Genomic DNA, 13040 nt, shown 5'->3' with positions numbered 1-13040 from the left:
ATTTTGGAGAAAACAATTCTTTCTTCCAAACTAGACACAAAAGCAAACGTTGAAGCGACAAATCAAGCTTGCCATTTTCCACCTGTTCCAGAATCAGCCGTGCTCGCCAAACACACAAAGAACATTCAACTATGCCACAACAGCTCATTTTCTTAAAAAATCAAACAACCTACAGAAGATTTAATAGGATTGCTAGACTTACGTTGGAACTCAAATAGAAGATGGAATCCATTGAGATGATCTGTTAGCATAGAGAATTGTTTCATACTGAGAACGGGATGGAAATATGCAATGATATCAGTTTAGCAGAAATGTTTTCAACTCCTTTCAACATTGTTGTTTCCAAAAAAACAAAAAAGATGCAAAAACTAATGAATAATGTATACTCCAACTGAGCTCATTGATAAATCTTTAAATAAGGTCATTCAAACTGCAAAATAGCTTGATGAATACGTTGTGAAGTCTGGATCTTGTTTGATATCAAATGCTGAGAAGACAAGTTTAACCAGAACATTTAAACTTTGGAAGAAGAATCAGCAGTACCAGTGACAGAGATCACATCAAACAGGAAGCAATCTTCAAATAGTATGACTGAGGAAGTGAACATGTTGATTTGATCAGTAATGCAATCAGAGGGCAAATGAAAGTGTGAACCTAATGAGCAAGTTGAAACAAAGAGACTACATACTTCAACACAGATTTACCAGCAAGTTGAGAGTTAAAATCTGCTCAAGTAGGTTGAAGATGTGGTACATGCAACTCCATGGAAATCAATACTGAGATGGAATGACCAATGTTCGCCGGTTCAGAACAGGTGGAGAAAAAAATTACCTGGCTCAAAAATCCCTACTCTGCAAGGAAACAAAATACCTGTTTCAACGGGACAGCAGTCTTCCAGGAAGGAATGTAATGGTCCTCCAGATATTATAATGGAGTAATTGCTTATTTCAGCAACCTCAGACCAGAAAATACTCAGTCCTCCAGTTCAAAAGAACAATACACTATCAGAAACAGAATCAGAGTCAATCGTCTTCAACTCAGAGATCTACTAATTTTCCAAAAAATGAATGAGACCCCTGAATTTGGAAAGGCAGTAAACTGAGGCAGATGTACTAGTGAACATTATTATTATTTATAAACTTGCATTTAAAATTATAGAAAAAAGTCTTCAGGGTGAAGATTTTCTATAGGAGTCTGAATGGACTAATGCTGAGGATTACATTATGTACTGCCCAATATAGTGATAGCATGTGGGCTCAAACGGTGGGGGAGGGGGGAGGGAAGCATTCAAAGTAAGACTGAACATTGAGGTCTCATTCAGTTTCACTAACGGCAATTATCATACCAAAGTAACATGTAAATATTATCATGCAATAAACTACATCACATTTAAGTTGAGAGTGTGGTGTTGGAAAAGCACAGGAATGATGAAGGGTTTTTGCCTGAAAAATCAATTAGTCTGCTCCTCAGATGCTGCCTGACCTGCTGTGCTTTTCCAGCACCACACTCTGGACTCTGATCTCCAGCATCTGCAAGTCCTCACATTCCCCAACATGTCATTTAAAACAAGAATCTCTTCTGGTTATACTATCAGGTGATTTTCCTCTACCATACTGGATCAAACAGGTCCTAGAGATCCCTACTAGAAAAGAAGGTAATGGCAGCAAAACTACCAGATACCTCTCACATCATGATAAGCTGTGCTGTGGATCCATCATAAAACACCACCCAACATCACTTCTTTGCTGAAAGAGCTGATAAAATGAGTTTGAATTTCTCCCTGCTACATGCAGTTCTAATATCTTATAGAACAATTAGGGCAGACAACAGCTTAGTGGTATTATCGCTGGACCTGTTAATCCAGAGACCAAGGTAGTGTTCTGGGGATCTGGGCCCAAATCCTTCCACAGCAGATGGGTAATATGAATTCAGTAAAGAATCTGGAATTAAGTGTCTAATGACAACCACTAATCCATTGTCGATTGTTGTAAAAACCCATCTGGTTCATTAATGTCCTTTGGGCAAGCAACCGCTGTTTTTACCTGGTCTGAAACTACATGTGTCTCCAGACCTACAGTAATGTGGTTGACTTCTAACTGTCCTCTGTGCAATTAGGGATGGCAATAAATGCTGGCCTAGCCAACAACGCCCTCATCCTATGAATGAATTTTTTAAAAATGAAGGTAAAAGTATAGATTATTGTGCTATTAAGAAAATGCCTCCAGCATTGTAACTATGTGCAAATTTAGCTGCACTAGTCTGGATGCTGCATCCACTGCATGTCACTTAACCTGCTTCCAAATCAGATCCACTTTCCACAACTTAAGGATGACACCCTGTGGTGTAAAATTATGTCCCAATACATGTGTGAATCTCAGAATGGAATGTGTTTTTTAGCCTTGCTCTGCTGTTCACATGAATGTTTATATCTGGAAAAGAGTATATCAGCTGGAAAAGTCTCCAGTTCGGTGAGTCTGCTCCGGGGTTGCGTTTAACCGCCGAGCGTGGGTTGTTGGCAACCGCTCTACGAGAACTGACGGCTCCCAGTTCCGGTAACATGTAGAGTGAGTATAAGCCAGACCCGTTGTAAGTATGAGACCTGGTTGTGGCGACGCTGCGGGGAATAAAATGCTCATATTCTAGCAGACTCGCCTCTTGGTCGTTTGTACTGTGTCAGACTACTCTCCTACGAACCTGACCTTGAGAATTTTTTAAAACACACCCATTCTCAAGAGGATGAGGAAAACATTTTCAGGATGCTCTGAAGGTCTCACCGGAAAAAAGACAAATTCACATCAGTGTGTGGGCAGAACATGACACAAACTGTGCCCAATCGCAGCACCCCACCCGACAACTCATAACACAATTCCAGGAAACATAATTATTTGAGATAGAACAGCGATTGTGTCACTGATCAAAGCCATCAAGTGAGAGCCACAGAACGTGATAATACAATACATTGCTTACAGATTTATAAGGCTGAATTAAAAGGATGCAGAGACACAAAATGTTATGATCCAGCTGGTGATATAACTGGGGAAGTCTGATCCTAGAAACAAACCCAGGTTGATAGATTATAAATTTTAATTTTTCAGTTGTTTATTGTGATGGTTGGTCACAGAAGCATATCCAGACAAGGCTATGCTGTTTATATAATAATAGATGATGAGATCCCATGGTATTAAGGCAAGGTACTGGCATGGGAAGAAATTTGACTGGCTGGCTGAAGGCAGAGGGTGGAGATAAAGGTTTTCCTTTCACAATTGCAGCCGGTGATGTTCCACAGGGGTCTGCGTTGGAACCGCAACAGCTCACTTCATATATTAACAATCTGGACAAAGGAATGGAGGGCATTGTTGCTACATTTGCAAATGCAGGCAGTGTTGAGGACTGAGGAGGCTGAAGAAGGACCTGGATAGGCTAGGAGAGTGGGCAAAGTATTGGCAGATGTCAAACAATGTGGGAAAATGTGAGGTTATGCACTTCAATAGGAAGAATAAAGGCACAGGCTATTTTCTAAATGGGGAAAAGCGTCAGAAATCTGAAGCACAAAGGACTTAGGAGGCCTAGCTCATTATTCTCTTAAGGTTAACATGCAGGTTTAGTTGGTGGTTAGGAAGGCAAGTACAATGTTAGCATTCATTTCAAGAGTGTGAGAATAAAAGAGCAGAGATGCACTGCTGAGGCCATATAAAGCTCTGGTCAGAATATATTTAGTTTATTGTGAGCATTTTTAGGCCCTATATCTAAAGAAAGATGTACTGGCATTGGAGAAGGTATACAGGTTTTCACAAATCCCTGGGATGAAGTGCTTGTCATTTGAGAAGTGGTTGAGGATTTTGGGTCTTTCCTCAATGGAGTGTAGAAGGATGAGGGTGTATCTTATTGAAACTTACAGAACACTGAGAAGCCTGGATACAGCAGATGTGGAGGAGATGCTTCCACTAGGAGAGACTAGAACCCCAAGTGTAAGCCTCAAGGTGAAGCAATGTCCCTTTAGAACTGCGATAAGAGAGGAAAATTCTTCAGCCAAAGTGTGGTAATTCTGTGGAACTCATTCCCATAGAAAGGTTGTGGAGGCCAAGTCATTGAGTGCATTTAAGATATAGATTATTGATTAGTAAGGGGATCAAGAGATATAGGGAGAAGGCAGTAGAATGAAGTTTAGAAACATATCAGCCATGATTGAATGGCAGAGTAAAATGTGGAAACAATTTTATGATTCTTTTCTGAGCTTGCTGGCTTGAAACTTTAACAATTCTGTTGACCTAATTTTTTTCTGTTCTACAACTTGGAGATTTACATCCTCGGTCTTCTAGTTTAGAAACTCCACAAACCAAAACATGCTGGCTGATGTGACTGGCTCTTCTGAACTAAATATTTGAAAACTCCTCTACCTTCTGAACTGAAACTTTGAACCTTCTGTTTTGAAGTCAAAACTAAACTAAAAGCCTTAAAGTGTTTCCTCTGTCATTAGCTCAACAGTGTGAACATTTTATCCATTAACATGAGGAGGGTTCTCCCAAACACTTGACTGCAGTCACATACTTTTGTAAAGTTCACATACCTAGGCTGTTGTTCCAAATGACCTGATTCGGTTAAAATAAATTAACAGAATTGAGTCACATCCATCTGCCTCAATCTTAAATCCAAATTCCAAAAATATAGCATGTTATACATATTTTATCAGAAAAAGCAGCACCATTTAAAGGCTTTAATAATGGAGACTAAAAGTAGCAACAGCTTTTCAGCAAAAGGAAAAAGAAAGCAATGTGGGAAAATCAGATTGTTAGAGAAGCCTGAACAAGGCATGAAACAGAATTAAAAACCCTGCAGAGATTTTAAAAGAAAACAGGACAAAAAAAAAACAAAAGAACAAAACACTGCTACAAACCATTGGTGTTTCAAAAAATGAGTCAAACTGCCTTGTTGTTTGCAAGAGTTACAGAGATTGATTTAGGCCAAATCCAACAGCAGGTCCATTCAGATCAAAACTAAAAAAGAAAGAAAATTTGACATGCTTTGAATATAAAGCAGAGATGAAATTGTCTGAAGTAGTTTGCAGTTGATTATTAGAAAAAAAGATAGATATTGCCAACCACCTTTTTGGATCACAGGCAAAATTGCATGGCAACTTTATTCTTAAGACTGCCAGAATGAAACAAAAGTGCCATTTTTCACTTTTTCTTTCATTTTTTCATTTCTTTCATTTTTAGATGATAAACAAACAATTGTTAATGCACCTGATAAAGGTGCCCTTTCACTAGTGGCGAATGTCATGTTATCAAGGACTGCAATGACTTTAAATCAGAATGAATGGTACTGCTATCTCAACAGAGCTGAATGACACTGCGCTATTGTGAATTGATAGCTAACCACCTTCTGAAACTACTCCTTTTATGATTAAATAATATTGCATGCTCTGAAATGAAAAAGTAAAGCAGTTATCAACATTACAGTTATTCACTTGGTCCTTAACCTTCTAAAATGTCAGCCCTAGCCCAATTGGTAGCACTTTCATCTCATTGGTCTCTTAGACTAGAAGACATCTGAGATGACATTTCAGTGCGGCTCTAAGGGCTTTCTATTTCAGCATATCAGTACAAACAATTGCAGTACTTCAAACAGATCATGGCATTATTTACAAGAGTACAAGGTGAACTAATAATAACACTTTCAGATTATCTCAATATTCATTTACTGTTTAAAGAACCTCTTTATGCACAAAATGTTGGATATTTTTACCTATTTAAAAGTGATTTATTTGGTATTAAGAGTTAAATGGATATCAATTTATTCATTGAATGTTCCTTACTTAAAGTTGCATTTTGTCCTGGTAAAAACATAATGGTATAATTAATAATCAAATTTAATATTAATCAAATTACACTTGACTATCCAAACTAAGCTAAATATGGCTTTTCATGTTTAATCTGAAGACAGAAATGGTAAATCCTAATTCTTATTCTCCAAACAATCGTAGATTTAACCATTTAATTCTGTTGCAACTATTAACAGAAATCTGTTAACATGTTCAGAATTTAATGGTAAAAGGGATACTTGAAGTATGCTTCTGAAGCCCTCCATGGTATCGGTGACCCCCACCAACAGATTGTGGTTCATTAGCATTTCATTCACAGCAGTGAGACGCATATCTGTGTTAATATTTACCTGAAAAAAAATAGATAAAACAACAAAAGATATTAAATGGGGAACAAGTCACTTATCTGTTAAAGAAAGAAATCTATGAGCTGGGAGAGTAATTACATTGCACTTTCACCATTAACTTCAATCCAGTCTGGACAGTAAATTTCACCTCTGGGCTGAATTTAGCTCGCAACAAACCAGTGGATTGTTAAGTGAAGACAAAAGCAGTCAAGTTAAAATTCCCACAGTTTCATTCCAAGTCCCATATTGACGACATGGCCAAAATTTAAAATTCATATTAGTTTAGTAGAAAACACTCATCTGTGGTTGGGTTAAGGCACATTGTTGGGGAAAGGGAAGAACCTTGCCTTCTATTCAGCCTATGTTTTGCTTGGAAGTATTTCTACAAAGCAGAAGTGTTCCTTCCTAGCACCAGCATCTCTCATTCCTACAAGCAAAAGACTACTCCCTTCACCCACCTAAAAAAAAATAAAAATGGAAAACAAATAGGAAATGATTCCGAAAACATTGTCATCTAGAATTTTATCATGCAAACTCTGAAGTTATAAACAATCAAACTACCATGAGCTTCAAAACATAAATTAAAGTCAAATGTTTTACTGATTACATCTCCGATTTTATTTGAACAATACAAAGTTACTTTAATAAATTGCAAAATGCTGTATTAATTCAAGTTCCCTCTTCTTTCATATCTCACAGACAATTTCTTAACCAAAAGTGTTGGGGTAAATAATCTATGAGGCAATTTTTGATTCTGCATTTCACCCACTGGATGGAAGCTTTCTAGAAGTCTCAGATGATCAGACAATAAATGTTAGAACTTAGTCTTTATATACTTAAGATTTTATTTTCAATACATATTTTGCATATTATATACCAGCTTCGCACTCCTCTACGGTTGAACTCCCAATACCCACCACATCCTGAATATAATTATCATTCATTTGCTAAATGGTTAGAGTTTCAACTATCAATTATTCCTTTGAGGGACCATTGAATTTCATATATAATCTTCATGTAACACTGCAGATAAGATTGAGAAGTTCAGAAGATGTGCAGTCATAGACATCAAACATTGGATTAAAATTAGGATGCCCCTACAATTAACAACAGAACAATGGTAACTTTTTTCCCCATACCTTTTTGGTGTATCTATCAAGGATCAGTATAATAATGATGGTGATAACTGTTGCACCCAGGCTCACAAGAAGGTAGAAGAGTACACTGTTCATGCTGAGCTGATGAAAGGTGGAGTATATGTTTCCCCAAGCAGTTAAATAGAAAATCTGCAATAAACAATTTTGTAAATACATATAGATAGTACTCATATTTGTGAAATCTAAACTTTGGTGGGATATTCTTAATACAAAATAATAAATCAAAAGCTCAACACATTTATGATGTAGAGAGTCACAACGGTTAGAAAGATACAAAACAGGGAGATATCATTCCAGAATATCAACGTAAAACTGGAGTAGCTAGGTTTGTTTTTTGCAGATTGCCCTTGTCAATTTCTGTGGGATACTTTTCAGCCTTGCATCATTACCTGGAAACAATCAGTGACCCAATTTTATCCTTAAAGAAGTCAACTTAATGAAATAGCTGAAAATGTGTTGCTGGAAAAGCGCAGCAGGTCAGGCAGCATCCAGGGAACAGGAGAATCGACGTTTCGGGCATAAGCCCTTCTTCAGGAATGAAGGCAGACCTCACTTTCTCCCCAACTTAATGAAATAGCCTACCTGAAAAGGCATTAAAGGAAGTCACATATCTGCTTGGTAGTAAAGAACTTAAACATTGCCAAAAAGAGACTTGAGATCACAATTTTTAAAGTTGCACTCATCAAATCTGAAACACTTAACTAATAAATAATACACAAGGGATGCCACAGCAACGTTTCCTTATTTATGCTCCTTTAGGATGAGTAATCAATGAAGAATAGCTACTAACACAACTTCACTAAACTTCTTCCTCAGCTACAGCATCTTAGTGTAGGTGGGAACATGTGTACATGATATTAATTACTGTCAGCATCAGGAAGGCAGAATGGGCATGAATTCTGAGTATCAGTTTTCATCATCACTTTACATTATCTTAATAATCAGAAATAAGACAAAGACTTGTAAGGGTTGTTGTTCATGTGCGAGTACCAAAAATGTCTAGAGAGTGGGTCAAAGACCAAGAAGTGGGTAAATAGATTTTTAGATCCTGCCCATACTTGGTCATTTAACACAACAGGACTATCCCTGTACTAATGTCCACTGGTGACAAATTCTATTTGCTCTCCTTTCTAACTCTTGCCCAGCTCTTTATTCTGATTGAGCAATGATTTTTATAATGATTTACACAGGGTTAATATCTCTGACTATTTGTTTTTGTTATGTTATTTTATCATTAGCCATGCTCCCTGTACACATTTCTATTGACCCAATTGCAAGGTAAACATATTGACTGCTGGGACTCCAGCAGTGTGCAAATATGGGAACATACAAGAGCATCAGGACATTTGAGAGGACTGAAATATGCTACTCTGAACCCTCCATGAATGACTCTGGCAGTTCAACTTTCTAAACAATTTCATCCTGTCCTTGGAGATATTTTCTAATCAACTTGTTCACAAATGTTAATACACACCACTGGAGCAGGTGAGACTTAAACCCAGATCTAACCCTGTCCTTGGAGACTTGAGCTAAATACCCCATAGTTATACAGAAATTTAAGCCAGGATATTTCCATCTGTTAATGAGAATAGAACTTGAACTGGAAGACATTTAAAGGTAAATCAGGTGTTTTTCTCCCCATATAAAGTAGTTAAAAATAAACTTACTGAATTTTCACAAACCTCAGCCCACTCTACTACACACACTTGTTTTTATCAATAATAGAGTAAGCTTCCAAATTTTCAAATAATTGCCTATTAAAGGCTATATCCTAGGTGTGACTTCTGACTGGGCTTAGGTAAGCACAGAGCGTAATCAGGTGGCGGGTCAAACATTTCAAAGATCAATATGTAAACGGGGCTACAAATTCCTCATAACTGTGAGGATGAAGCTTCAAAATAAGCAATCTAGTCTCCACTCTCATCCCCAGAGAGTTGTCTCCTAATGAGAGCTGTCCTAGTAATCCCTTGCAGTGGAATTTTCCATGCACTTCAAACATTCTGCCAATATTTGTCACTTAGAAGCAAGATGTGCCAGATATAGGAACCAATCTTACATTCGGTGGTTCGTAAAGGTTATGCAAACAAGTCAAATTTAAAGTTGAAGCTTGAAGCACTCACAAATCCTGTATTGAAAAGTATGTCAGACAATCAGGGTGTGATTCTGAATGATCTTGTAATATGAGTGAAAGTGAGTTGACTGATCAATTTATCCTGCTTTTGATTTATTTCTATTGACTTCAGGAGAAATGGGCAGCAAAATTATGACCACCCCTTTAATACTACTCTGCTTTTTATTTTTTCCATCCTGTGGAATTTTCAGTTGCTTCGTGAAAAACAAATGTGTTTAATTTCATGTTGTAGAGTTACTTTAGTATTTTCAATGGCTCCTGGGCCACCTTGACAAGAATCTCTTTCTAATGGACGAACTAATTAAAAGTACTTTCATTGAACTAGTACTAATAAATTCCACTGTGTTGTCTTTATGTCGTTTCCCCTTTCCAGTCCAATAAAACTTACTGTAACCAACACCAGCCTGAAAGCCTGAGAGTTAAAGAACATGTATCTTCGTATTGCTGAATCCTTTAGAGAACTTGCAATTTGCTTTCTGTAGGTGCCTGAAGATATCTGTAGTTAGGAAAAGAAAGAACAGCCTTAGACAAGTGACGAATGTCAGTTATTGAAGGAAATGTAAAAGGCTGCTCCCTGTTATTATGAAATGCTGTAGAAGAAGTGGCACTGCTTTCCACATGCCAAATGCATCATTCAGATTAAAGATTATACCTTTGTAGCTCATCAGTCAATATCTGTCATACATTTAGAAATTTGCAACAAGAATAAAATGATTAAAGGAAATTGCTGCAAACTGAACTCATTGCACCCTCAAAGCAAAATAAAAACAATACTTAGAGCCAAAACATAGGCCACTGAATTCAGCATTTGTCATACTAAAAATTCAATACTCACATACTTGTAATTAGACTTCTCAGTTATTTGCATTTCCATTTCAAAAATGGAAATAATCTTGAATCATGTGACAAACAGATAAGGATTAGGACAGGAAATTAGTTTATAATAAACTACTGTACCTGAAATCCAAATCCTTCCAACCTCCGAGCACAGGCATCCATATCAAAATCTTGGGACCAATAGCAGTTGTCACCGCTTAGAGACAGAATCACTTGACCATTTTGAGGCACTAAAATATGAAAAATTAAGGTATCATCAAATGGTGACTAAAATGAACATCAGAAAGTTAATTCAATGCTACCCAACCAATAAATATATTTAACATTTGAACAGGACGATCTACTTAGTTCTTCTATTAAACTGCACTATTTGCTATGTGTTTATCTGACACTGATTTTATAGGCTTTGCACTGTATTCCAAAAGGCTCATAGGATTGACTAGTCTACAAAGTCTGGCTGCTATACACTCCAAATTTTTGATCCAATGATTTCAAATCTGTCATTCATTCATCAAGAAGAATTATAATTTGGAGCCACTTGAAACCAATTTGTAACAAACCTAAAAATCATTTGTATGATAATGACCATATATGGCATATTAGTTACAGGATAGCTCTGTCACAAATATAGATGCATAAAATATAAATTAGAGGTATAAATTAGAGGTAAACCACTGAGTGTTGAATTGAGGCTAGCTTTTATAACACTAGACATTTAATTTCTCATGCAGTGTGAATTTAATTACTCATGCAGTTATTTGAGATGATTCTGAGATAACATATACATGCATTTAGGAAAACAGGGTTTCATTAGGAGTAGTCAGCATGGTTGTGTGAGTGGGAGAGCATACCTCACAATGTGTTAGAGTTTATTGATGAAGTGACCAACAAGGTTGACGAGGACAAGGCGGTAGATTTAGTCTATATGGACCTCAGTAAGGCCTTTGATAAGATTCCACATGGCAGGCTGCTCTGGAAAGGTTAGACTGCATGGAATCCGGGGGAGCTGGCAAATTGGATACAAAATTGCCTTGATGGTAGGAAGCAGAGAGTACTAGTGGAAGGATGCTTGTCAGCCTGGAGGCCTATGACTATTCGACTGCCTCAGGGATCAATGCTGGGCCCATTACTGTTTGTTATCTATATCAATGATTTGGATGAGAATGTACAAGGCATGATTAGTAAGTTTGCTGATGACACTAAAATAGGTGATATCTTGGAGAGTGAGGAAAGTTGTCAGAAATTGCAGTGGAACATTGATCAGCTGGAGAAGTGGGCCGAGAAATGGAAAATTGGGTTTAATATAGATAAGTATGAGGCCTTGCATTTTGGAAAGTCATTGAGTCATAGAGATATACTACATGGAATCAGACCATTTGGTCCATGCTGACCAGATATCCTAAATTAATCTAGTCCCATTTGCCAGCATACCCCTCTAATCCCTTCCGATTCATGTAACTATCCAGATAGTCTTTTAAATGCTGTAATTGTATCAGCCTCCACCATTTCTTCTGGCAGCTCATTCCATATACACACCACCCTTTGTTTGAAAAAAGTTGTCCCTTAGGCTCCTTTTAAACCTTTCCCCTCTCACCTAAACTTATGCCCTCTTGTTCTGGACTCCCCCAACAAAATCATGGTAAATGGTAGGGCCTTAAGGAGTGCAGTGGATCAGATGGATCTTGGAGTTCAGGTTCACAGTTCTCTGACAATGGAGTCATAGGTAGATAGGGGAGTAAAGAAAGCTTTTGGCACAATGTCCTGGCTGATGAAGGCCGCTGAGTATAGAAGTTGAGATGTTCTGCTGCAGTTGTACAGGATGTTGGTGAGGCCACACTTGCAGTATGTTTTCAGTTTTGTTATGGGAAGGACTGGAAAAAGTGCAGAAGAGGTTTATAAGGATGTTGCCAGGACTCAATGGTCTGAGTTATAGGAGCAGGTTGGACAATCTAGGACGTTTTCCTTTAGAGTGTAGGAGTCTGAGGGAGTCCTTATAGAGATGTATAAGATCATGAGCGGTATGGATAGGGTGAATGTACTCAGTCATTTCCCTGGGGTTGGGGAATCGAGGACGAGAGGCATCAGTTTAAGGTTAGAGAGAAAAGAATAAAAAGGAACCCGAGGGGCAACTTTTTTATACAGAGGGCTGTATACATATGGAATGAGCTGTTAGCAGAAATGGTTGAGATGGGTACATTAACAACATTTAAAACGCATTTGGATAAATACAAGGAGAGGAAAGGTTGAGAAGGATATGGGCCTAGCGCAGCGAAATGGGGTTAATGTGGACGGATATTTTGGCATGGACCAGTTTGGGCTAAAGGGCCTGTCTCTGTGCTGTAGGACTCTATGAATAATCATCCAAGAAATATATAAAGGCCTTGTAGACAAAGTTGGAAGCTATGCACTTAATTATCACCCTATCAAAAATCTTCGAAATCGATGTTTCAAGCAAAAGCCCTTCATCAGGAAAAAAGGCAGTGAGCCTGAAGCATGGAGAGATAAGCTAGAGGAGGGTGGGGGTAGGGAGAAAGTAGCATAGAGTACAATGGGCGAGTGGGGGAGGGGATGAAGGTGATAGGTCAGGGAGGAATGGATAGGTGGAAAAGGAGATAGGCAGGTAGGACAAGTCCGGACAAGTCATGGGGACAGTGCTGAGCTGGAAGTTTGGAACTAGGGTGAGGTGGGGGAAGGGGAAATGAGGAAACTGTTGAAGTCCACATTGATGCCCTGGGGTTGAAGTATTC

At 38.0% G+C, this 13040-nt stretch overlaps 1 protein-coding gene across 4 annotated transcripts in view; it reads right to left on the bottom strand.

Annotated features, from left to right (window-relative positions):
• LOC122564788 (transmembrane protein 268-like) overlaps positions 1–13040 on the bottom strand; it is a 32021-nt gene that overhangs the window by 11591 nt on the left and 7390 nt on the right. For all 4 annotated transcript variants that reach the window (XM_043720022.1, XM_043720023.1, XM_043720021.1 and 1 more), the window contains 4 exons: positions 10414–10523; positions 9845–9952; positions 7308–7454; positions 6061–6171 (listed from right to left, as the gene is read on the bottom strand). In XM_043720022.1, coding sequence (XP_043575957.1) covers positions 6061–6171; positions 7308–7454; positions 9845–9952; positions 10414–10523 — 476 coding nt within the window. The remainder of the gene's footprint in view (positions 1–6060; positions 6172–7307; positions 7455–9844; positions 9953–10413; positions 10524–13040) is intronic.

Source organism: Chiloscyllium plagiosum, chromosome 30 (assembly GCF_004010195.1).
Source record: "Chiloscyllium plagiosum isolate BGI_BamShark_2017 chromosome 30, ASM401019v2, whole genome shotgun sequence".
NCBI lineage: Eukaryota > Metazoa > Chordata > Chondrichthyes > Orectolobiformes > Hemiscylliidae > Chiloscyllium > Chiloscyllium plagiosum.
The sequence above is the reverse complement of the archived record's forward strand: the minus strand, read 5'-3'. Positions and strand labels throughout refer to the sequence as shown.